The sequence below is a fragment of the Macrotis lagotis genome, chromosome 1, assembly GCF_037893015.1.
Source record: "Macrotis lagotis isolate mMagLag1 chromosome 1, bilby.v1.9.chrom.fasta, whole genome shotgun sequence".
NCBI lineage: Eukaryota > Metazoa > Chordata > Mammalia > Peramelemorphia > Peramelidae > Macrotis > Macrotis lagotis.
This window is the reverse complement of record NC_133658.1, coordinates 345,180,896-345,208,090: the sequence shown is the minus strand read 5'-3', so window position 1 is coordinate 345,208,090 and position 27,195 is coordinate 345,180,896. Positions and strand designations below refer to the sequence as shown.

The window sequence follows — 27,195 nt, the reverse complement described above, 5'->3', positions numbered from 1 at the left end:
GATCTTGTCCCATTCCCATATTCCTATATGGATTTTACTGTCCCAGTATAGATATGAAACCTCCTCTTACCTGATGTACATCTTCAGTCCTCCTTCATTTCTTGGATACAGAATGCTATAGGGCATGCACTCCTGGCCACACCACTTTCATCAAGTATTCACAATCCTCTCTGTGTATATTCCCAAACCAATCTGGGCTGAAAAAAAAAACCTCATTGTGACTTTCTCTTGTATTTCCCAATTAGAGTTTGAACTAGTGCATTTTTTTATGTCTGTTTGGAGGAATTTTAGGGAAAGTTATTGTACTTCTTCCTGCTACTCCATTATCTTGGTTCTGCCTTTCTTATATTTAGAGTTATTAAATAATAAAGTTTGGTTTCAAACCCAGGCCATTTTCCAACCCGGTTTCTTTCTAATATCCAATATTATTACTCAAGAGAGTTTAGAACATAAAATATCAAAGAAGTGATTTTAGAGGTAACTTAACCCAACTCCTTATTTTCCAGAAAAGGAAATTAGATCCCAGAGAGAGGTAATGAATTAGACTAGGTTGAACATCTCATTAGTGGCAGAATCTATCCTTGATTTAAAGTCTCATTTCTGATCCAGGACTCTTTCCACAACACCATGCAGCACCAAACACATCTTTTCCTGAGTCACATTCCCCTTCTCCAGGGTCACAAAGGAGAGACCAGGCAACGGAATTGAGATGCTCAACAGACTTTTCCCTCTGTTCTACAGAGAACACATGCCCTACTGATGATATCTCTATGTTGTCACCTTCCTGATGGATAATATATGACAAAATTTTGGATAGATAGACACACATCAAATGAACACAAACATTATCCTCTAGGAATGAGCAGAAAGATGTAGATGGATCAGATTGTTCAAATATACATCTTGAATTTTCTTTCTCTTTAGGACCTAGTGGCACAGAACATAATGAAGAAAATACAAGGAGACTACATTGAAATGCCTGATTTTGCCTTGAAATCCATTGGTTTGTAATCAAAGTCTCTTAAGTCTAGAAGGACTCACAAAAATAATCCTTCCCCTCCTCTAAGCCCAGTTTGTATGCTATCTTCTCCTTGATGTTTCTCTGAGTTCCCCTAGCTAAAAGTAGTCACTCTTTTTCTGGAATATCTCAGAATAAATGACATTCCCTGTGCATTCAATCATTTTACAAAATCTAGTCAAAAATATGGGAGGGACTTCTAAAGTAATGCAGAACACCACCCCACCCCTCTTCTGTAGTCAAGAATTATCTCCACAGCATTCCTGATAAGACATATCTAACCTGTTCTTGAAGAGCAATAGAAAAGAGGAAACTCTCCCCTGGCCCTCTCTTCTTCTAGATACAGAATATTCTAGTTCTGGATAGTACTAATTGTAAGTTTTTATCAAATATCAGATTTTTCAATCAAAATCTATTAACTCCTTAACTTCTAACTATTGAAAGAGAACAAGAGAAAAAGAGCGAGAGAAAGAGAGAGAGAGAGAGAGAGAGAGAGAGAGAGAGAGAGGAAAAGAGAAAGAGAGAGAAAAAGAGAAAGAGAAAAGAGAAAGAAAGAAAAAAGAAAAAGAAAGAAAGAAAAAAGAAAGAAAGAAAGAAAAAAAGAGTAAGAAAGAAAAAGAAAAAAGGAAGGAAGGAGGGAGGAAGGGAGATAGAGGGGGAGAAGAGAGAAAAAGAGAGAGAGAGAGAGGGAGAGAGAGAGAGAGAGAGAGAGAGAGAGAGAGAGAGAGAGAGAGAGAATAGATTCTTTCTCTGGTACAGATTGGACTAGGTGGTCACTAAAATCTCTTCTAACTCTACTAAATTCTTTCATTCTGTGTGAATCCCTTATCTATGTTACAATTCTTCACATATTTAAAAATATGCCCCTCTTTTTTTGAAATAAACATTTCCAGTTCTTCTTCTTCCTATTCTTTAAGTCACATTTTCCATGCCCTTATTTATTCATTCAACAAACATTTGTTAAGTCCTTACCAAAAGCCAAGTACTGTTAGGTAACAGTGATATAAAAAAAAGTTTTGTCCTGATTAAATTCTACTGAGGAAAACTGTACACATAGAAGTAAAAACAATATGTAGGTAGACAGACAGAAAGAAAGAGATAGATAAATGGACATATGGATAGACAGAAAGGTAATAGATAGATACATAGATACATAGATATAGCTAGCTAAATAGATCTCTCAATAGATAGGTGGATAGACAGGTGGACAGCTAGACAGATGGACCTATGGACAGACCAATAAGACAGACAGATAGATGAAAGAATGGACAGACAGACAGTACATAAAAAGACAGACAAATAGAAAGACAGACAAATAGATGGATGGATAGACAGACAGATAGATGGACAGATAGACATGAATGGAAGGAAGGACAGATGGACAGATGGACAGATAAATAAATAGACAAACAAATGGTGAGCCAGACAGAAATACATATATTACATATATATATTATATATATTTATATATATATATAATATATATATATATATACTATGTGTTTAGGTTATATTATACATATATAGAGATAAGAAATTTGAAGGAAAAGGTCTACTAGCCCCTAGGGTGATCTTTCTGTAGGAGGTAAGCTTAGAAGGAAGATAGAATTTCTCTGAGGTAAAAATGAAGAGGGAGAACCTTCTAACTATGAGAAAAAACTTGTGCCAAGATTCAGATTTGAAGACAGAATGATGGGATATCATATATGATGATCAGAACAGGTAAGTTTAGCTGGAACTTATGGAGAGACTGAAGAATGTGTGAAGAATTTCATATATATATGTATGTTTGCAAATATAGAATCATATAATCAGAAGATTTAAAGCTAGAAGGTACCTTAAAGATCAGCTAATCCTATTTTCTCTTCATTCACAGTTGAGAAAACTGTTGCTTAGAAAGTTAGTGACATGCCCACTATCACACAAGTAGTACATGATAGAGATAGGATTTAAATCCACATTCTCTCATCTAAATCTAGTCCTTTTCTTTTTAGTCGATTCTACCTCTGGGTTGGAATCACATTGTGAGTAATCTCAGTACCAAACAGAGGAATTAGTATTTTAACCTAAGGTCAAAGCAATGTTATCTCTGGAAAATTTTGAATAGGGGGATGGTAGGATTAGATTCATGCTTTGGAAAAGTCCATTTGGAGCTATGAGAAGGATGTATTGAAAAGGTGAAAGACTGGTGGAAATTACAGGTGGTTAATATGATAATCCAGAGATGATGAGAATCTGAACAATGGTTCGAGTAGAGAGAATAAGACAGACATGTGACGGTTGTGAAGGTAGAAGACTGCAATTAATTGAATATGATAGGAGAGGAATAGAAATCAATGCTCAGATCAATTAGTTTATTAAGTATCTACTATGTGCAAGGTAGTGTGCTAGATGTTGTGAATCAAAAGCATAAATGAAACAGTTCCTGACTTCAAGATGTTTACATTCTTTTTTTGTTGTTGTTGTTTTTCTTAGGTTTTTGCAAGGCAATGGGGTTAAGTGGCTTGCCCAAGGCCACACAGCTAGGCAATTATTAAGTGTCTGAGACTGTATTTGAACCCAGGTACTCCTGACTCCAGGGCCAGTGCTTTATCCACTACACCACCTTAGCTGCCCAAGATGTTTACATTCTAAAAAGAAAGATAATATATATGAAACATATACCCACACTCACATGCACACACATATATAAAGTGTAAAAATAGATAAAAGATAATTTGGGGGAGGAACTAGCAGAAGGGAGGATCAGTAGAGGTTACATATCAGAAGTAATATATGAGCTGAGCTTGGAAGGAAACCTAGAATTCTAAGAAGTGAAGATGATGAAAGATCACATCCAGTCACTGGAGACAACCTGTGCACAGACACTGACAAAGGAGGTATGTCAGGATGGGCGATGCAGCAAGAAATCTGGTTTGTCTAAAAGAGTATATATCAAAGACTCAGATAAAATAAGACTAGAGAGGGAGATTGGATACAAGTTTTGAAGGGCTGAAAATGCCAAATGGAGATCATATTTGACCCTAGAGGTAATGGAATGAAGGAATGATTCCCTATGGCAGCAAAATTTAACTCCCAACCCTTATAGTTCTTATATTTCCAATGATCCTGAATCCCTAATGGCCAGTAAAGCACCCTTATTCACAGTTTCTGTTACCTATACCCTTATCCCCATCTATTTCAACCTTCTCTTTCACTGTTCTCACTCCAGTTCTGCCTACCCCTTCTACTGTGTCCAAATTCCAATTCCATAATTAATAAATTTCCCTTCATTTTAACTTTCATCCTTTCATGTTCCTTCCATCCTTCATTACTCAAAAAAGATCTAATTGCCCCCCAGTTGACATTTCATTTCTAGTCATCTATATCTGCACATGGTAGGACTCTAGATTCAAATAAGCCCTGATCTTGGAACACTAGTCTTGGAACAGAAATCAAAATGCTCCTTTCTCCTCATTGCATTTTCCATACTCTCCTTCTGCCACTATGATTCAACACCCTCTCTTTGAAGGTGTCTCATTCCAAATTAATCCCCAAATCTGGCTATTATCTACTGGCCACCATATATTCCTCCTTTCTCAAGGAGATCAATACCTAGTTCACAGTCTTCTCCACCAGAAATTTCATATATATATATATATATATATATATATATATATATATATATATATATATATATATATATATATATATATGTATATATCTTTCACAGGAAGTTGTCAACAACCTTTACCTTGCCATCCCCAGCACCCATCACCCACAACTGTTTCACTTAGATGATCAAGAGGTCTGAAATTCTTTTATCATTTTTCCTTTATCTTTCCCTATATCCATATTCTTTGTCCTGACAATGACATCCAGTCTCTCCACTCTTTAGTGTTCTCCAGAACATCATTACTATGCTAACCTCTTAACCAGGTGGTTGTGATGAACTATTTGTTAGAGTTCCTCCCATTCTCTGAAGCTATTTTCTCAGCAAATTTTGTAGATAATTAACTCTATATTGTCCTCCACATTGGAATCCCTCAACTCCTATTTCTATTGCCTTGCCAAAACCCAATCCTGAATTACTCCTACCATCTTTATTTTCTGTTCCTATTTATAGACTGCTGAATAGAACTAGGAGAAGTTATGCAAACATGCTGACTAAGATATGGGAACACCTCAAATTTATATTATCTCATCACAAATTGACCCTCAATGTAGTATTTTCCTCCTACCCCCAATATATTCTCTATCCTACAGTAGTTGTGGAAAATCTTTTCTCTTCTCAAACCTGATATACCATGAAATCCCTCAAATCTCAATGCTGAGAGTTCAACCTCTATTGAGGAAAAAAAAGAGACAATTTGCAGTCCCCTCTTCTTCTCATTTCTATATGTCAGAGCCCCTTGACATCATTCCCCAGTCACTCTTCTTTTACTCTAGTCTCTGATAAAGAGATGGCCTTCTTACCTTGCTAAATATACCTTTAAACCATTCACTCCCTTCTTCTCCAGTAAATTGCCCTTCATAATCATCCCTCTTTTCTCCTTATTATCTTTGGTCTCACCCTAACCACTAGGAAACTATTTCCAAAACCAAGCTTATAAATGACTTAGACTGGTTATCATTCTCAAATATTATGGATACTTACAATACATACCTCCCAACAATGTTGTAAGGATCAAATATGTATGAAGTGCTTAGCATAATATATGATACATATAAATATCCCTGACCATATAAATGGTTATCATGATGATGGTGATGATGATGTAATACTGTCTCTGTACCTTAGAGATCTCTAGACCTAAAGCACTAAGTAGGAAAGAAATTGTCCAATTCAGCCTACACTATTTGCCCTTTAGATCTAAGCAAAATTAGGGGTTTTACTACACAGAGGATTTTTTTTCCCAAAGTAATCTTAGGCAATCTGTCCACAACATATGGACTTCTATTCCTTCTTCTCTTCAGAATTCATCTAAGTGACTGTTCATATTTTTTTTCTTAATTACCAGGAAGTCCCATTAACTTCCTTATGGGCAATAGGTGGTTGTGATGAACTATTTGTCCCATTCTCTGAAGCTATTTTGTAGATAATCAAGTTGTCCAATCTCTCAGTTTGTTGGTTTGGAGTGACTTTTCCTGGATCAACTATCTTGTGTATTTTCTGAACACCAGTTTTTTCAATAATTTGTCACCTTACTAAAAGTCTTAACAATGAACTCAAGAATCATATCATTGTTTCTGTCAGAATTCTTCCGTGCTAAAGTTATGGTTAGTTGGTAGATTTCTTTCAACTCATCTCTCAGTCACTGATACAATAAAGCATTGAAACAAATGTACTGGTTCTAAGTCTTTACAGCCTCTCCATCTTCTAAGGTTCAAAACACAAACTAATAGGCAGGTGTGGCTCTTACTCAAACATTACCAAGAATAGCCTAAAACCCATGACTTGATTACTGGTAGACTTGTTTATATGCATTATAAAAGATAAAGGTTAATTATGCTGAGATTTCTGCTCATACCTCAGGGTTTTTAGTATGTTCATCAATATGATGATTAAGAAACAATCTCCTTGGCAAAATATTGTACTTTTAGAATTTTTGATTCCTGCCAAAGTCACTATTTCCTTGAATAACTATTTGCTGATATCCTGATGAGGCTGGAATTGGTTCTGGTCAGTGCAGATGTTCTAAATGATTTCTGGATCTGTCACCTTCCTAATACTAACATTAATAACTTCCTTAGAAAAATAAGACTTACTCCAATGTATGTCAAGTGTGGATAGTTTTGTTATTCATCCATCCTTTCACAGACTGTGTTTTCATAGGATAATTGGAATCACATGGGACCCATTATTCAGCATGACATCTTCACTATACATTTTCAGTCTTTATCATCCTTTCTGCTTAAAGTTCTATTGGTTTAAGTAGGATATTCTCCTGAATTAATACCTAGGTCTCTAACTCAACCACTCTGCAATCATCTTTTGAGTGCATCCATCTATCATTCAAGTGGCCTTCCGGACCAGAGCTAGAGGAAAAAAACAACTCTACATCTTAAGCTCTGCTCTGCAGCAAGTGTCTTTGCATCCAACCACTATGATCTCTAGTTCTCTTATTCTTTGTCCTTGCCTGAGGAAATTGTTGTCCTCGGGTTCCTTTCTCAGCAAATTTTCTGAAGACATTTATCTTTGAGTCTATGAAACCAGAAAAGACCAATTGCTTTGCTTCTGTAACACATAAAGGAAAAGTATGCTGATATTAAGTTTAATTTGGATTGTCTTGGATTTGAACACACACACACACACACTTGGTCATTCTTTAAACATTTTTGCTCTTTTTAGCAACTGCCTACAATAACTAACATCCCTATATTTTTTAAATTTATCTTATTTTCAATTCATGGAATGAAATAAACATTTCTATAACAAAATACAATTAAAAAAGATGATTACACATGGAACTGCAAATCTACCATGTACAACCTTGCTATCCCCTCCAAATATACAAGTTATTTTATAAATTTCTTTTTTTCTTTTTTTCTTCCCTCCCCTTCACCCTAGAGATAGCTACCATTAGCTACCAATGGCTGTATGTGTTTTTGTGTGTGTATGTAAAATTATTCTATACAAACTTCTATTTTTCTTTCTCTAGATGCAAGTAGTATCTTCCTCCATATGTCCTTTATTTTTAATATGTGTTTATAAGTCAAAATGACTCAGTCACTCAAAGTCATTCTTTTTTTTCTTTTAGTTTTTTTGCAAGGCAAATGGGGTTAAGGAGCTTGCCCAAGGCCACACAGCTAGGTAATTATTAAGTGTCTGAGACCGGATTTGAACCCAGGTACTCCTGACTCCAAGGCTGGTGCTTTGTCCACTATGCCACCTAGCCGCCCCTCAAAGTCATTCTTAAAACAATATTGCTCTTACTGTATACAGTGTTCTCTTGGTTCTGCTCGCTTCACTCTTTATCATTTTGTGCAAGTCTTTCCATGACCTTCTAAGATCTTTGAGTTCATCATTTCTATAACATTTCTATAACACAGTAATATTCCATCACATATACCATAATTTGTTCAGACATTCCCTGCATTTTCACAGAACTTTGCCAACTTGTACCAAGTCTGACTTTATAGACTTCTTTTGCACCATTCTTCTCCCAACTTCTGAAGTTGATCATTATGATCTACCTTGTATTATTTCCTCAGTCCCAATCCAATAACAGTACACACTGCCCACATGACAATGAGCAATGGTAGAACCCACTGGTAACAAATGGAGAATACAATCCCCAACATAATGATCAGGTTCAAGTCTTCAGGAGAAACAAATCATATATTTCAGTTTTCATATTTCCCACAGCCTCCTGCCATGAGCCTGATCAAGACCCTGCAGTTTCTCTGCCCTAGAAAGAATTGAGAAAGTCTCCCTTTCCAGTGTCTTGGAAACTCTATTTCCCTTTGTGGAAATTTCTAGGCCCTCAAGTTTCCACAGAGATGAAATGACAAGACAGAAACATCCCCCTATCACACATGTAGAACATATTCAGAAGAAACTTTATTGGCCATCTTGCCCTGACCTTATTTTACAATGGTAATAGCTTTAGGCCTGAGGAGAAAGGAGCCTGAACCAAAAATCATACAGTGACAAGGGAAGATTAATCAAGTGAATGAGAAATGGAAAACCTGCAGTGAGACTAGAGTTATGGTCTTTTACTATTTTGTTCAGAGTCTGACATATATTAATCTTATGAATTTATTAATATTTAATTTATTAATTAATAGTTCTACTGTCCTTGAGTCTGTAAGTAGAGCTGAAAACACCCCCTGTCTTTTTTTTTACTTTTTGCAAGGCAATGGGGTCAAGTGGCTTGCCCAAGGCCACACAGCTAGTTAATTATTATGTGGCAGGATTTGAACTCAGGTACTCCTGACTCCAGAGCTGGTACTCTATCCACTGTGCCACCTAGCCAACCCCCAGCCCCTGTCTTAAATGGGGAGCTAAGAGCAAAAAGTTACACAGTCCTTGGCATGGGTCATTCCTGTCTGAAGGTGCTACTTACAATTGAGGAATGGCTTTTTTTTTTAAATTTGACTCAGTTCTCTGTATATTTTAGAAATGAGTCCTTTTTCGGATATACTAATTGTAATAATTGTTTCCCAGTTTACTACATTTCTCTATTTACAATTGAGAGCAGTGCAATTCAGTGGTCTGGGAGTCAGAAGATCTAGATTCAAGTCCCAGATTTTACATTTAATGACACGTAGTGATTCTGGGCAAATGACAACCTCTCAACTTGTTTCCTCCACTACAAAATAGGAATAATCATACTTTCATTCTTACTAGACCATTTTATTTCCTCAAGGGCAGGAACTGTCTTTTGTCTTAATTTGAATGTTCAGGGTCTGATACATAGTAGATGCTTTATAAATGTTTATTGACTAACTCTCACTACCTACTTCACATGGTTATTAGAAAAAAAAGTATTTTGAAAAGTAAAAAGTATTATATAAATATTGTTATTTGTATCTGGTTTTCAGGTGGGACCATTGATTTTGAACACACATCTGCCACGTACAATTATGACAAAGCCAGATCTTATTGGCACTGGTTCCGACTATGGAACTATGCTCATCCACCTGATGTCATCCTGGAGGTAGTGCTAGAACTCCCTGGATTTCCATTGTGACTCTGTCTAACAGTTGATAATAGGGACTCTTTGGTCCTACTGTCCTATTCCTTGGTCCTACTGAGGTCAACTTAAAGAAAAAGAGTAGCCTCAGATGGTACTTATCAGACATGCAGACCCCCCTAAGATAGAACTTACAACATTATAGGTGAGGAGTTCTTAACCTGGGGTCCTTTAAACTATAAACCACCAGCCAATAAGAGTGTCCCTAGAGATCCTTGTGATTGCTTTATACTCTGGGAGTGATTTCCCATCTCTAGGAAGATTTCAATATATAATGTATATTTGTAGGATGAGATTGTATATGTTCTAAGAATCCTCATTTATTGGAAATCAAGGGTAAATAACTTGCCAAGGGTCACATAGTTAAAAAGGTCAGATTTGAACTCAGAAAAATGGAGTCTTCCTGACTCCAGACCAGGTACCCTATTCACTGCACCACTTACATGTCCCATGCAATGTGTAGCCTTGGGCAATTCATTTCCATTTTCTTATCCTAAGCTTTACTCACCCATAAAAGAGCTTAGCAAAGCAGAGAGAATGCTAGAGTTGAAGTTAGATTGAAGTCCAAATCCTGTCTCTGACTCAGCATCACTGAATCTCATCCATAAAATGAAAGTAATACTACAAACAACCACCTCAAAGGGCTGTTTTGAGATCTAGATGATAATATATTTAAAGCACTTTGCAAACTGAAAAGCCTTATTTGAAGATCTAATGTTATTATCTATTATTATTGTCATTGCTAATTATTATATTGTTATATTATTGCTATTTATTATTATTATCTGCCTCATAGAATTGTCATGAGAGAAGTGTTTGATTAATTATAAAGCACTTTGGGAATGTGAGTTGCCATTGCTGTCATTATTCCAGAACCTCAGCCCTTCTAGGATCTCCCAAAGTATTGAATCTCTCTAGTGCTGATCCCTCTGCCTTCCTCTGCAATCTCAGCCTTGCTTCTTCTTGGCTTAGGTGGTGACAGAGTCAGAGATGAAGTGTAAGAGGTACTCCCTAACCATCATTAGTAAAAATTTCCTTTTATCTTAGTCCCAGAGGATAAATGATGAAGCACACTTTCCTCATCTTAGATAGTAGAGGACCATGAATGCAGAATTTTGTATGAGGTGACAGATGTAGGTGCAATTATAGCTAATTTTGCTGAAACTTGTTTTCTTTGTTAAAAGACAGATAACTGCAGAGAGCAAGACAAAGGAAGAAAGAAAAAATTTTATATCAATAAAACTTTCCTAAATTAAATTATTTTAACTTTTTTAAAAAACAAGATTTTTTAAAAGCTTAATTTAAAAAAATGCTTAATTTTTTAAAAAACAGACTCAGACTAATTTTGTCTTCTGATAATTGACTATAAAACATGCTTTTTCCCTCAGCAGAGAGTTAGACAATAGGTCTAACATAAGGCATTCACTTTGAGGCATGGCTAAGCTGATTTGTTTCACTACACTGCATTACTCTCTTGTAAAAGGGGATTCTGTTGGAGAGGGAATGGAGGGAAAAGTCATTAGGAAGTGAGGGCAATATAAAAAATAGCAATAATAAAACTTTTTTTTAAAGAAAAATTGACATTCTTGAGCATCTCTGGCTCCTGACGCTGCCTGGCCTCTCAGTAGGATCCGTTGAGATTTTTTTTTTCTCTTTGCCCAGGTGAGAGTTCACCCTCAAACTCAGTGATGTGGGTAAGGGAAAGAAGTGTGGAAAGAGCACTCCTTCTGGAGTTAAGGAACTTGATTCCAATCCCATAAATGACACAATACCTGTATGACTGTGAAAAGCCATTTAATCTTGTTAATGGTTAACTTTAACCAACTTTCTCATATGCAAAATGAAAGGACTACAATAGATGCCCTCTAATGTCCTTGCCAACTCTGAAGTTGTGACCTGGTATATTATAATTAATCACTAGCACTTGTACATGTCTTGCAAGGGATCTGACTGGGTGATTTTGAACAACTTTTCCCATTTCTGGCACAGATAATGGCAAAGTCCACTGTCAACACTGCAACCCTCACTCATCTCCTCTTCAGGAGAAGGCTCAGCTGCCTCAAAGTAGCAATTGATATAGGCTGCTGCAATCACACATCATTCTATACAAAAGAGAAATCTCTAGTTGAAGTCAGGAAACCTGAGCCTGAATCCTACTAGAGATGCTTATTGACTGTGTGAGTCTCAATTTCATCCTCTAGCAAATGAAGAAATCAACTAACCAATTTACTGGTATCTCTCAGCAAACCCTTATGGGCATTCACTGAATTAGAATAAAACAAATATTTATTAATCATTTACTATATATCATACCCTTTACAAATATTGCTTCATTTGATCCTCACAGCAACTCTAGGAGGTTGATAGTTTTATCCTGATTTTACATTTGAGGAAACTGATGCAAAAAGATATTAAATGACTTGCCCAGGGCCACACAGCAAGTAAATGTCTGAAGCTGTATTTGAACACAGGTCTTCCTGACACCAAGTCCAACTCTTTATCCATTACACTTTGCCTCCAAGGGTTCTTGCCCAGTCTCTTTTTAGGGATCCCATCACATGCTAATGATTAAAGCTGTCACTGAGACCTGAGATTTCACTAGACCACAAAAGGGATCTATGACACTCAAAAAAAAGAATGAAAAACTCATGCCCTCCTCCTAGATTGTCTTTTTTAAGCTCAAAAAATTGTACAAAGTAGATAAATAGAGGTTTCAAGCTGAAGGAACCCACTCCAGACCAGAGGTGGTTTCCAGATTGTTTTGGGGGAACAGCTTATCTGAAGCTGTCTTCCTTTATTAGAGAATGGAATGCACTCTGCTCCTACTTTGCTCTAATAGTCAGGTCTGTAACTCTACTAGGTTCTGAGTTGGTAATGTCATAAAGATAGACAATCAGCCTTTTCCAGTTGCAGACACCTTACCTCTGCAATATGTACAAAGGTGGTCAGAGCCCCAGCCTGGAGGTTCCACAGGCATAAGGGATAAGACAGGATGAGAAAACCTGACCAAGTGTTCTGTTCTCTCTCCAGCCCAATGTGACCCCTGGAAATTGCTGGGCCTTCAGTGGAGACCATGGGCAAGTCGTCATCCGCCTGGCCAGGAAGATCTTCCTCACCAATATTACAATCCAGCACATCCCAAAAACTATTTCGCTGTCAGGCAACTTGGATACAGCCCCCAAGGACTTTGTCGTATATGTAAGTGATCAGTCTAGAGTTAGATAACAACAGGAGGGGATTATTGTATCTGAGAAAAGGGCATGAAAAGTAGCAGCTCTAGATGTTCCTTGGGTCTCTGACCTGTCTGGTCCTCAGAAAGTTTGTTGCTAAAACAAATCTCAATGAGAGGTGAGTAGAATGGGATTCTGTAAACTGATCTTTAGAAGAATATTGAAGGCAACTGTTTGTTTTGGGCATTCCTCACCTCCTGTTTTTGGACTGTGTTCCCTTTTTCAAGAACATTGAAGACAGTCATCAGATCACACCTTGACTTCCTCTCCTGGCTAACCAAAGCTATGCATTGGGGCAGCTAGGTGGCATAGTGGATAAAGCACTGGCCCTGGAGTCAGGAGTACCTGGGTTCAAATCCAGTCTCAGACACTTAATAATTACCTAGCTGTGTGGCCTTGGGCAAGCCACTTAACCCTGTTTGCCTTGCAAAAATGCTAAAAAAAAAAAAAAATGCCAAAGTAATGCATCCCTAAGCAAGCCCATGGCTTACTCAGCAGGGTGGAAAGGTTTAAAGAACTGAGCTGAGTTCAAGCCCTCAGGACATATCCTACATGCAAGACTTTGGAAGAGTCATTTTCCTTTGATCCTGCTTACTCATCTGCAAAAATTGCACCATGTTTTACAGAGCTACTGAGGATCAAATGAGATGATGGATGGGGAAACATTTGGTAGACTCTAAAGCACTGTGCAGATATAAAGAAAAAATCAGAACTACCCTTGACTTTTGATGCAGGGGTGTTAAGAGATTTTAAGTGTATTATAAGCACAATATGAAGCTAAGTCAAGCAGACAAAATTGCTAATATGCATTATTCACATTAATACAAGCTAGACTTAAATTACCAGAAGTATGGGGTCCATAGAAAGGGAAGGGACAGTCCTGCTGCCCTCCTCTTTAATGAGATATAATTAAGAATATTCTCTAATAAAATATCATTACCTCACTTTAGGAGGATTATCAACAAATTAAAAAGCATGTCCAAAGGAACTTGACCAGGATGCTAAGAGAACTAGATACTATACATACAAAGGCTTCCTTAAAGAACTGTGAATGATAAAAAAAAAAAAAAAAAAAAAAAAAAAAAAAAAAAAAAAAAGGAACTGTGAATGCTTAGCCTGGAGAAGAACTGCAGGAAGTTGATTAGACTTGTCCATTGCTCCAGGGAGCAGAATCAGAAGCAATGAGTAGAAGTTATACAGGCCCATTTTGGTTCAAAATGAGGAAAAACTTCCTAACTACTTGTACTCAAAGTGTAATGAGATGGATTGTAAGGTAGTGAGTTTCCTGTCACACAGAAAAACTTCACATGGAGGTTGCTATTGCTTGTCTGGGAATTCTATAGAGAAGACATCTCTATCAGTAAGGGGGTTAGAAGAGCTAGTTCCTGAGATCTCTTCCAGTTCTGAGATTCTATCAGAGCACGATTCAATGAGTATACAGCTACACTTTTAGGTGTGTGCAAGGCATCTGCTCCTGGTAGCCCCAGCCCAGAGGAGCTAAGACTGTGAACACCCAAGCCCATCTCCCTATCACTGGGCTCCCTCATTCCTCACCCAGTTCTCCTTGCCTCCAAAGGGTATCTGTGATGAAATCAGAGAAGAGACATTCCTGGGGGCATTTTTGTTTCAGCCTGAAAACTCCATTCAGATGTTTCCACTCAAGGTACAAGAAAGGTTATTGTGTGGTACTCAATAGGGTGGTACTCAAATGCAAAATTTAGACAGTTCTTTGAGATACCAAATCATGAAGATTTCTTAAAATAATGAACTAAGTAGAAGTTCAAAGAGAGCAAATCCTGGGACCTTATCAAATCCTTCATATCTATAGGCCAAAATTCTTAGGTGTAGATCCCACACCCTTTAACCAGGGAAAAGAATAAGTTGACCAGGTTTTATATCAGTCATGCATGCCTCCAAGAACTAACTTTTCTAAGGACTGCCTTCCAGTCCCAGAGATACGGCTATAAGAGACATGAGGTTCCATTCCATAGTCTCATCCCTACATTCTTTTACGTTTTTCTGTCTGCTATTGGTCCAACTAACTGTTGGCCCAGGAAGCAGAAGCAATGTCTAAAAACCACAGCGACCTGATTCCAGAGAATCGGTTATCTATCCTAACAATCTGATCCAGTGAGATATTAGAATCATTAAATTTCAAAACCTCTGAAGGGGAGGAACATGTACTCATCATCAATAGAGAAAATAAGAAACTGAGTCTCAGAGGAGAGTCATTTGTTCAAGGCCATACAGCATTAGATAGTACAGCAATTTGAGTCAGGTCTCCTGATTCACCTCTAAGCACTTTTTTCTTCCTGTCCCCAGTCCAGGCAGAAATAAGACACTGGGAATCAAGGCTATCATTCACCTGAAATGATGGGATGGGACTGAGGGGGTAGGGCAGGTTCACATTGAGACAGGGATAGTTTGGGAGTTAATCTCCTTCTTAGGAGCTCCTGTGTTATTGCCAGGGCCCCAAGGACTGAGCCCAACATGCACTGCTGGGTCAGAAGATGGTGTGGTCATCCAGTCTAAACCCTGATGTTACAAATTGGGAAACTGAAACTCAAAAAAACAAAGCAAGAGTGACAGTGCAAATTTCAGTTTCATCTGCCCCCCAAATCAGCACAGAAACTCATATCAGGTCAGAATCATTCAGCCATACTAGTCTGCACCCCACATATTAGGAAATCACATGCTCATACCCAGATATATTGATGGTATATAGAAGGTCCTGTGTCTGGGTGATTTGTATAAATGAGGAGGCATCAAATATGAATAGAAATGTCTCTTCAATTTCCCCCAAAAAGGCTATCAAGATTAGTCATGCCCCTTACCCTCTCTGTCCAGAGGACAGCAGACAATCTAGTCAAAGCCTTGGGCAAGATTCAGGAAGGAAAGGAAAAGTTAGTGAATAATAGAGTCAGCAGAATCTTACAGTTTTGTGACTTGCTATCATTGCGAACCTGGACAAGTCATTTATCTCTATGAGCCTGAGTTTTCTCATCAATAAAATGAGAGGATTGGATTAGAAGACTGATGAGATTCTTTCCAGATCCAGACCTGTAATTCTGTATTTTCTTATATATCTGAGCCACTGCAGAGAACCTCAAGCACTCAGGAATAGCAGCAGAAACAGGACCAAGATGTACAATCATACAGCCAAAGCTTAACCTGCTTCTAGGCCTCTTCATCAGCTTTTCTGCTAAACCATGTAGGGGCAAAAACAGTCATTATGAAGTGAGATGAGTCTTGAAGACTATCAATAGTTGGCTGATTAGAGTGAGTTGTATTTTGAAGAAAGCTCTGCCATCTAGAAGGCCTGTGTCCTACCTTCCAACTCAGGAAGACCTGAATTTGAATCCCATCTCAGACATTTATTAACAAAATACTCTTGAAAAAAAAAACATTTCTAGATTTCCTCAACTATAAAATGAAAGTGGGTAATGGAAAAAATGTTAGAACCCTTAGGAGAAGTCCTGGATATGAATCTTATTTCTGTCACACCCCAGTTATGTAACCTTAATTCCTCTGGGTCTCAGTTTCCTCATTTCTTTTTAAGTTAAAGCATAGGATTGAATAGTCAGACTTTCCAATTCTGAATCCTTGGGTGCTATAACTAAATGATTTTCAAAAGTCCTTTCAGCTTGAACAATATCTGAGTCTGAAGCCCTTCTAATCCTGGGATTCACTGGACATGGGTCAGCACAAAAGTAACAAGGAAAGAGGAGTTAGAAAGGGGGTCCCCATGAGGAGGCTGGAAGGACAAGACCAGGTCTCATTCATTCTCCATGTCTACTTGCAGAACACGCTCTCCAAACCCTTCACTAGCATCAAATTGAAGATATTGACCAATTGGGGAAACCCCCACTTCACCTGCATTTACCGAGTTCGAGCTCATGGCACAATATCTAAGCCAAATCTTGAATAAGAGCCATGAAGTTAGTCCTTCCCTTCAATAGAGAAATTAAAGTTTCTTTCCCCAATATACTCATATCTAATTTTCTTCCTATGTCAAGGGGGGAGGAAAGGAGAGAAACATGCTTCACAGGAAAAGAGGAGCAGATTTTGAGTGTCTAGACCTTCTTGCCCTGTGTTCCAGTCAGTAATAGGGAAGGAGGATAACCTGATCAACCCTATAGATTATGTCACCATAATAGACTCATATCAGCATAAAGTGAGAAACAGAACCTCAGGTAGAAAGATAGCCCTTAACACATACTATATGACTGACTTTGGGAGGATAACCTGATCAACCCTATAGATTATGTCACCATAATAGACTCATATCAGCATAAAGTGAGAAACAGAACCTCAGGTAGAAAGATAGCCCTTAACACATACTATATGACTGACTTTGGGCCAGTCACTTAAACTCTCAATCCTTCAGGAAACTCTCTAGGACTAGAAAGTTAGAGAACCATTGTCAATCGTCATTGGTAAATGAAGTTTCCTTATCAGTTTTCCTTATCTGCCTCTACCAGAGAAATTAGAAATCTGATTCCCCACTCCCTCAAATTGAAGAAGGTGCTATGACAGAACCATTTTGTGTGGTGTTACTTAAACTCACTGGTCCAGTTTCCTCACCTTTAAAATGGAGATAAGAATACTTGTACCACATGCCTAACAGTGTTATTATAAGGAAAGGGCTTTATAAACATGAACGAGCTATAGAAATGTAAGCTGCTAATATTATTATTATTATTATGGACAAGAAAGTTCCTCAGGATTCCCAAAGAGTAAAGAGTAGAGATACAGGAGCAAGACTCAACAGTCAGAGAACAACATAATCTCAGATGGTCAATATTACATGGAAATGTAGACAGATTTTACACACACACACACATACACACACACACAAACACACTGTTAGACAATGATTTACAATGAATTAGAGTTTAGAAAGCTCAATAGAAATTAGTAGTGTCCTGGGCTACTCTTTCCCAATGGACATTAGAGACTAACTCAGGGTCCCTAGCTAAAATAATCCAATCCTCCTCAGCAGCTCACAAGAGCCTTAGCAGGGGGTACAGAGTGAGGGCCCCTCAAGTCCTAGAGCCAGAGGTTAACCTTTCTGAAATAAGGGCCTAAGAGAATGTTGACCTTGGCCACCATTCAGCTTCTCAGGGCAAGGGCTGCCAACAAGGGTATTAAGGGTATTAATGTACTAGTTAAATGCACCAGTCTCACCCGTAGACATTAAACTATAGAAGATAATCCCCTTACTGGCTCCAGCCTCCAAACCTATCTCAGTGTTCTCAGAACAAAAAATAATCTCCCTATGGGACATAAGCATCCACAGATTCTGGACTGTCATTCATCCAGATGCTAAAGGCATTATCTTTACCTGGAGAATGTTCCTGAATCACCAGCTATTGATGAGTTTTGATGATTTGGGTCTTTGGGGTTTTTTTTAGAGATGGTTTGTACTGAATTATTCACATTTCCTCATCTGATTTTCCCTTAAGATTTATAGCATGTATTAAAAACCACCTGGGGTTAGACCAGTATTTGGAGCTCAGATTTATGATCAGGATCAAAACTTAATCCAGGGTCAGTTTGAGTCAATACTTAGGATCACGACTCAGTTTCTGATTAAGAATGGAATTTTTCTGGTTATGGAGTTACCTGGTCAACATGGGAATCTGTCCTTGGCCTCAGAAGCACTAGGATATAACTACAAAAGAAAATTCTAAAATGTGCTCCATAGCTATTAAGTCAGTAGGGTGACCAGGATCAAAACTAAACAGCTGTCCTGCCATAATGATCCATATGGGCTAGAAACTTCAAGTCACCGGGCCAAGAAACAGACATTCTCCTTCAGTTGTCAGGGAGGAAACTTCTGGAAGTCTTTGCCCCAGGATTAGCACTGCTTGGAAAGACAAATTAAATCATACTTGATTTGCAATGGTAAGGACCTATAAGTAACTGACAAGTAAGTAGGCTTGAACTTAATTTTTAAGACTGAGACTGAGAGATGACAAAATCTGAGACCCATTGGTCTAACCACAGGATGGCACAAGTCTTCTTATCTTAGGTTTATACTCTTCCACCTCCCTCTCTCCACCATCCTCTGCCATTCTCCTAACATTAATGGAAAGGACTCCTCAAGCTACCTTTATCTGAGTCAGAAAGAATTTGTAGTATTTTACAAAGTCTCCCATTTACTTATTTAATAAGCCTTTATAAGTACTCACAATATGCCAGGCCTCAATGGACTTACATTCTATTGGCAGGGAAGCAAGGATAGGGGAACGAGGATAGAGATATGCATAGACAATCAAGGACAAATATTTCTTGGGAGAAGGCACTAGCAACTGGGAGAATCAGAACAGGCTTCCTGTAGGAACATTAAGTTTTGAACATAGTTTCCTCAAAGGCAGGGAAGGAGAGAGAGCATTCCAGTCTTGAAAAATGGAATTGAGGCAGCATTCAAAGTAGATGGACTAGAATATAAACTGTATGAAGAAGGGCAATGAACAACAAACCTGGAAAGATAGGCTGATGCCAAATTGTGAAGGGCTTAATAACAGAATTTTGTATTCCTGAAAAAAAGGGGAGTTACTTGAATGGGCCTGGACAGACCTATGCTGTAGGAATATTGATTTAACAGCTATGGATGAGATGGATAGGAGAGAAGAGAGACTAAGCTTCTGAAAGGTCTTCCCAACTCCATTCTTATCCCTCTTCCAATTTTCCAATCCTCCTGCATGTGTTGCTTCATTTTGCATAGATCTGGCAATTTTGCTCCTCTATTCACAAGCCTTCAATGGTTGCCCACTAAAGAAAAGCTTTTCCTTTGCCAAGAATTCAAGGCATTCAACAACCTTTCCAGGCTCTGCATTACACTGAAATTAGCCAGGCCCCTAAATATATATTCTGTCCAGAATAATTTTTCTCCCATTTTTTGCCCCACTTCCTTTAAAGTTCAGTGTAAATGTCACCACTTTGAAGAAGCCTTGGATAGATCTCCCCAAGCCTTGGAACAACTTTCCCTCTCAAACCTCACAAAATTATTTCACTTCTCTGATCCTACATAACATGCATCATTGTGTGAGACAGTTATATGTCTGTGTATTATAGCCCTTTACAAGATTCTAAGCTTTATGAAGACAGGGACTTTATTTAAACTTTGTCTCCAGAAGAGTGGAGCAGTATCTTTTGTGCATCAGGAACTTAATTTCTGTGATTTTCTTAACCTCCATTAATCCTCTTCTAACACAATTCTAGTGCCAGAAAGCTGCTCTGAATTATCCTCTTCCTACAGTCAGCTTGGACATATCCAGTACTGTAAAAAAAGGCAAGAAGAGGAAACCTGTTCCCTGCCTCCAGAGTCACACCAGTTTAGCTGACAACTCAGGTCTGAGAATCATTGATCTATAGACTTCCATCTCTTAGCCATTCTCCTTTCCTCTCCTTTATCATCCTCCTTTCCCAGAGTCAAAACTTTATCCAATCTTCAAAGCCACCTCCAAGGAGGAGGTTTAGACTGAGCTCCTTGAGAGCAAGAAGGTTAGGGGGTTTTCCTCCCTTTCTTTGTAGTTCTTATCATAGTGACTAGCACAGAATAGGGTCTTAACTGCTTTTTGACTGAATGACAAGCCTCATACATTGAAAAAATCAAGATTAATTCTAGGAAATCTATATTTGGGACCCAATGAATGCCCACACAGGGAGTGCCCTATAATCTGGACTAAAAGGAAAGGAATTCCATACTCCAGCTCATGTCCCTGGGATCTCAGCCCCATGGTTAAGGAAGTACTCTGACTGAAAGGTTAGATGATGACACATACTAACCATCTCCTGACTAATGAGCTGATGGACTCAAGGTACAGAATGAGACAGACATTTCTAGACATGGAAAATACAAATATTTAGCTTTTGCTTAACTATGTTTTAAGGATTATTTCCTTATTTCGTTAGCAAGGGATGGGAGTGGGAGGAGGAAGAAGGTATTTAGCATTTGTATTGAAGAAGGAAGGAAGGAAGGAAGGAAGGGGAGAAGGAGAGAAGGGAGGGAGGTGGGATGGAGGAAAGCAGGGGGAAGGGAGAGAAAGAAAGGGAAAAAAGAAAAAAGGGAGGGAAGGAAGGAAGGGAGAAGGAGGGAGGCAAGCAAAGGGGAAGGGAGAAAGGAAGGAGAGAGGGAGGAAGGCAGGGGGAAAGGGAGGGAAAGAAAAAGGAAGGAAGGAAGGAAGGAAGGAAGGAAGGAAGGAAGGAAGGAAGGAAGGAAGAGCATTGAAGCATTTTTTAAATGTACAGAAGAGGGGGCAGAGGAGGCACAGTGGATAGAGCACCAGCCCTTGAGTCTATAGGACCTAAGTTCAAACGCAACCTCATGTGCTTAATGATTGCCTAACTGTGTGATCTTGGGCAAGTCACTTAACCCCAATGCCTCAAAAAAAATTTTTAATTTAAAAAAAATGTACAGAAGAAAACAAGGGAAGTTCAGAAGGAAAAGTGATTTGTTGAATTATGTTCTTTTTTAAGGAGTAAACTATACACATAATAAAGATTTATGTAATCCTCTTAATTTGTGTAATCCTCTTCTGTCCAACTTTATATTCAAAATTGTCTTTTTTAGTACTCATTAAATTCAGAAAAAAAAAGAAATATTCATTTTGTTTAATAAGAGATAGCAGTCAAGAAACATTAGTTCTAGTCCCATCTTCAACAACCCTCATAAAGTACAGGGCACCACAGTAGAGTCTATCAGTGGCTCAACTGTATGATTGACCACATCAATGGTGTCACTTTGAGTAAGTCACAAATCCTTCTCTGGATCTTTGCACCAATTTAGTCCCTTCTGACTCTAACATGCTGTGATTTGATAATGATCCAAGGAAATTTTTAAAGGTTAACTCCTTGCTATGTTTCCTAGAAAAGCATCCACCATAAACCCTAGGCCCTCTCTCTTGGTATGCTTGAAGGTCTCTCCATTCATAGGTGATCTGGCATTAGTTGCTCCTTGGCCCCCAGGCCTTTCCGCTGGCTTGATTCTCATCTATTCACACATCATACTGGTGCTCAAATGAGGTTCTTGGTTCAAAGAGAGAAAACTGAGGGGGAGGCTCCTCTGGTCACCTCCTGTATCACAATGCACAAAGCTGGCATCCTGTCATCCATTCAACCTGGCACAATGGGGTGTGACGCCAGCAACACAGGGACCTCTGCCAGGGTGGATTCCCTGCCTCTCCCTAATTCTTAAGAGGAAACTAGAGCCAGGAAATGACTCTTTGAGGAAAGACGCTCAGATAGGCGCCTCTGATAGCAGGGGTAGTGGGGAATGGGGTAGGGAGGGGGCAGACAGGGAGGGAGGTAAAAGGATATGAACAGAACTAGAGAACTGAGCAGGATCTCCTAATGAAACCACAGGCCTAATCTGATCAAATCCCTTCTAGGTAGCCAGTCAGGCATTATCCCTAGCAAAAAGACAGGGAAGAGAAGGTAAGGAGAGTATAGTTATGCCCCCAAAGCTTATGGCCAGCAGGACTAGCTGAGTCAGTAGTAGGTCATTTGGTTTGTGTCCTCAGAGGCCTTGGACCTTGAGGTTACACAATGATAGCTCCCATTTCTATAGAATTTTAGGATTTATGTAGTGCTTTGCTCACAACAGTCTAGTGGAATTATCCCATTTTAAAGAGTAGGGAATTGAGGTTCCACATAGCTTCAGAGAACCATCTGTGACTTGTAGGGCTAATCCTTCTCTGGAAAGTACCTGATGGCTTCATTTTCCTCAAGGAATACTACCTTGTCTCCAGACAAGGACTGAAAGGTTCACCATTACCCTCTGCAATTTTTCTTGCACTGGGTTCTCCATCCTGTCCAAATCTGGGCCACCAGATTCTAGAACTTGAAAGGATCTCAAAGATCATCCAATCTACCTCATTCATTTTAAGACAATGAAACAGAAATCCGGAAAAAAAAATGTAACTTACTCACAGTTACTAATAAAGAGTCAGAAGCAGGACTTTTAGAAACCAAATCTCATAATTCCCAGTCTAATGTTCTTTCTACTATGGCATGCTTTCTCATTCCTTTCTATCACTCAAGACCCAGATTGAGTACTATCTAAATGAAACCTCCTCTCTAACCCAGCACAGAGATCATGACTACCTTTGGATTCCTTCAGACCCTACTATCTATACCACCTGACTTAATGATGATGCCTTATATTGCCTTATAATTTAATTGCATATGTGTCTGATCCCCCCACTAAACCAAAAGCAAGAAAGAATATGTCCCACCTCTCCCATCTCCTCTAAAATCAGCTATCATAAGGCTATGTACCTGGGATATACTTGATAGAACATATTCTTCCTAATAATTCTTCCCAGGAGTGGCAGTGCCTTCACTCATTTCCTTTGACTGACTAGTCAAGGTGGGGGAGTTGGAATGAATCTTGCTCCCCATTACCACTTCCAGGTTCTCTCCCTACCTCCATCACTTAATAATTTCCTTTTCTTTGAGGTTCACCTTTATATCAAGAAAACTTGGAAGATCCATGGGAAAGATATATTATACTGGGACCTTGATGGAGCAAACCAGGAACAACCCGAGGAGAGTTTGGGTCCTTAGAGGCACCAGGATCTGGTAGCAAGGGCAGTTTCCAGATCTCTTGGTCCAGGGATTGCCAAGGACAGCTTGGAAGGACAACTTTGCCATGCCACAGTGAGCTTGGAACCCTGTCCAGCACAGGCCTTAGCACAGACCCAGTCCTGGGAACCAGAAGCAGGCCTAGCAAGCCACCTGGCAGGGAGCCACCTGATAGCTGCTTCCAAAGCCCTCAGCCCATGAATGGAACAGGATCAAGGGAGAATGCAGAGATCTCTTTGCTATCTCTGAAGTAAGACTCTGCTGCTTTGCCCATACGAAGATCCAGATCACAGTCTGGGAGCCCAGTCTCAGGGAAAGAAGGTTTACTGCCTGCAGCAGAGCAAGAATGTCCCTAAAAACAGCTGCAAAAAAACTCAAAAGTTTGAGAAAGTGCATCCTCCACCCTGGAAGCTGAACTTAAATTTAACAAAGAGTTAAAATCAACTCATAGGCTAGGGAAATGAACAAACAAAAGATGAAAAATGCAACAATAGACAATTACTTTGGTCAAAAGAGGGGCAAATACACACTCAGAAGATAACAAAGTCAAAGCTTCTCTATCCAAAGTCTCCAAGAAAAGTATGAATTGATCCCAAACTACAGAAGAGCTCAAAAATTTTTTTTGAAAAATCAATTAAGGTAGGTAGAGGAAAAATTGGGAAGAGAAATGAGAGCAATTTGGGAAAATCATGAAAACCAAGCCAGCAGCTTGGTGGAGATACAAAAATAATAGTGAAGAAAATAACATCTTAGAAACCAATTTAGGGCAATTGGAAAAAGCAGTCCAAAAGGTCAAGGAGGAGAATGCCTTAAAAAGCAGAATTAACAGATGGAAAAGGAGATTAAAAAAACCTCTCTGAAGAAAATAATTTCTTCAAGTAAAATGGAACTAAGGGAAGCTGATGACTTTGTGAGAAATCAAGAAAATAAAAACCAAAAGAATGAAAAATTAGAAGAAAATGTGAAATATCTCATTGGAAAATCATCTGAACTTGAAAACAGATCCAGAAGAGATAATTTAAAACTTGTTGGGCTGCCTGAAAGTCACGACAAGGAAAAGAGGCTAGACACCATTTTTCAATAAATAATCCAGGAAAATTGCCCTGATACCCTAGAAGCAGAGGATAAAAATAAAAATTGAGGGAATTCACTGAGCACCTCCTAAAAGAGATCTCAAAATACAAACCTCCCAGGAATATTATAGCCAAATTCCAGAACTCTCAAGTCAAGTCAGAAAGAAACAATTCAGTTATCATGGAGCAACAGTCAGGATTACACAGAATTTAGCAGTATCTACATTAAGGGCTCATAGGGCTTGGAATATGATATTCTGGAAGACAAAAGAGCTTGGATTACAACTGAGAATCAGCTTCCCAGCAAAAGTGAACAATTCTTTCAGGAGAAAAGACGGACATTCATTGAGATAGATGACTTTCAAACTTTCCTGTTGAAATGATCAGAGCTGAACAGAAAGTTTATTCTTAAAGGATAGGACTAAGGTGAAGCATAGAGAGAGTGTGGATGGAAAGGGCAAATTATGAGGGATTTAATGGTATTAAACTACTTGTATTCCTGCATGGAAAGATGATACTAATAACTCAAATGAACCTTCTCATTAAGGCAATTAGAAGGAGTATATATATATATATATATATATATATATATATATATATATATATGTATAAAAGGCAAAGGAAGGAACTGAAAATGAAGTTTTACTATATTATAAAGATGGAGTTAATGGGTGAGAAAGGAATGTACTGGGAGAAAGGGAAAGGAGGAGGTAGAATGGGTGAAGTTATTTCACATAAAAGGCAAGAAAAAGCTTTTGCAGTAGAGTGGAAGTGGAAAGGTGAGGGGCAATGAGAACCTCTACTCTAATTGGAAATGACTCAGAGAGAAAATAACATACACACTCAATTGGGTATAGAAATCTATCTTTTCCTAGAGGAAAATATGAGAGGAAAGGGATGGGAAAAGGGGGATGGGGGAGGAGAGGGGGGTTTATATGTGATATAAGGTAGGAGAAGGTCATAGGAGAAGGTAGTCAGATACAGCACACTTTTGAGGAGGGGCAGGGTAAAAGGAGAGAGAAAAATAGAATAAATGGGGAAGAGGAGGAAATAGGATGGAGGGAATACAACTAGCAATAGTAACTGTGGGGAAAAAAAATTGAAGTAATTTCTCTGATGAATTTATGATTAAAGAATACTATCCATCCCCAAGACAGAACTGATAGTGACTGAATACAGACTGAAGCAACTTTTTTCCTCTCACTTTATTTTTCTTGAGGTTTCTCTCTCTCTCTTTGGGGGGGGGGGGATTATTTTTACTTTTACAACATGATTTTTGTAGTAATGTGAATAAATAAATAAAAGAGAAAATAATGATGAAATTCCCTAATCTAATTTCACCTCTCACTGTCTTCCCTCATACAATTCTATTCTTTGTCCTCATCATGATCTCCAGTCTCTTGGCCCTTCAGTTCCTTCCCAGGTTATCTCTCCTGCACTAGCTCCTCTCTCTTCTTCTCTCTATCTTGATCCCTTGGTAAACCAATTCAATTCTACACTGTCTTCCACTTTTGAATCCCCATCCTCTTTATCATTTCACTGATTATGTCAGGTCAAGCCTCAGCTTTGGATCACTCCCATTATTTGTCATCTTCACTCCAGCACACATGCTGCTAAATGAAGATGAAGAAAAACATACAACCATGTTGATTTGAGTCCACTACAAATATATGTTACATTACCTCAACTGGGCCCTTACTGTTGTTAGACCATAATACTATACTTTCCCTTGTTAATTAACCATTCCATTCTTCACAATGACTCTGGCAAATCTTGTTATCCTTCCTCAAACCTCCCGTGGCTCTCCTTCCCTCATTCTTAGTAGGGAATCTTACTACATAGTGTACCAAAGAATTAATCTCATTCACTGTGAGTCCCCCCTTCTTCCCTCTTGCTCATCTCCTACCCCTCACATGCTTTTTGCCATCATTCCTATTTCATATAATGAAATGACCTTATGACTTGCCAAGGCTAAACAAATCTTCAAGTGATCTTATTACATCCCTTCTCCTCCAAGACATCATTCCCTATGCCATTCCCACTCTAGCATTCATTTTCAGTCTCTCCATGTCTATTGGCTACTTTCTCACTGATTATAAACATACCTGTCTTCCCCCACCCTGAAAAAACCTTCACTTGATCTTTCTATCTTAGCTAGCTACTATTTCTTTTGTCCTTTGCAGCAAAACATCTGAAAAGGCTATCTACAATAGTTACCTCTACTTTCTATTTATTCTCTTACCCTCTTATAATCCAGCTTCTGACCTTATCATTCCATTGAAATGGTTCTTTCCAAAATTACTACTGATCTTTTAGTGTCAAATTCAACAGTCTTCTCTAGCCCTCATTCTCTTATTCTTCTCTATGGTTTTTGACACTATGGCTTATTTTCCTTAATACTCTCTAATTACTTTTTCTCTGCCTCCTCTGCTGAATTCTTACCCATACCCTTTAACTGGAGGTATCTTTCAGAGTTCTAAACTGGGCCTTCTCTTCTACTTCACTTGGTGAATTACCATCTATTTATGATGTTTCTCAAATCTACTGATCTTCTCTTAACCTCTCTGCTGATCTCCAGATTCATATCTCCAATCATCTTTCAGATA

At 38.5% G+C, this 27,195-nt stretch overlaps 2 protein-coding genes across 7 annotated transcripts in view; one reads left to right on the top strand and one right to left on the bottom strand.

Annotated features, from left to right (window-relative positions):
- Nucleotides 1-16,901, top strand: part of SUN5 (Sad1 and UNC84 domain containing 5) — a 43,861-nt gene extending 26,960 nt beyond the window's left edge. For 3 of the 5 annotated variants that reach the window (XM_074211894.1, XM_074211897.1, XM_074211898.1), the window contains 5 exons: nt 925-1,003; nt 9,545-9,660; nt 12,727-12,894; nt 14,503-14,589; nt 16,729-16,901. In XM_074211894.1, the coding sequence (XP_074067995.1) occupies nt 925-1,003; nt 9,545-9,660; nt 12,727-12,894; nt 14,503-14,589; nt 16,729-16,854 (576 nt within the window). In that variant the 3' untranslated portion in view covers nt 16,855-16,901. Of the gene's footprint in view, nt 1-924; nt 1,004-9,544; nt 9,661-12,726; nt 12,895-14,502; nt 14,590-16,560 lie in introns of all 5 variants that reach the window. The other 2 variants (XM_074211895.1, XM_074211896.1) reach the window with 2 other exon arrangements.
- BPIFB2 (BPI fold containing family B member 2) overlaps nt 1-27,195 on the bottom strand; it is a 140,771-nt gene that overhangs the window by 90,834 nt on the left and 22,742 nt on the right. For both annotated transcript variants that reach the window (XR_012473685.1, XR_012473684.1), the window contains exon 3: nt 71-197. The gene's annotated coding sequence lies outside the window, so the exon portion shown is untranslated. The remainder of the gene's footprint in view (nt 1-70; nt 198-27,195) is intronic.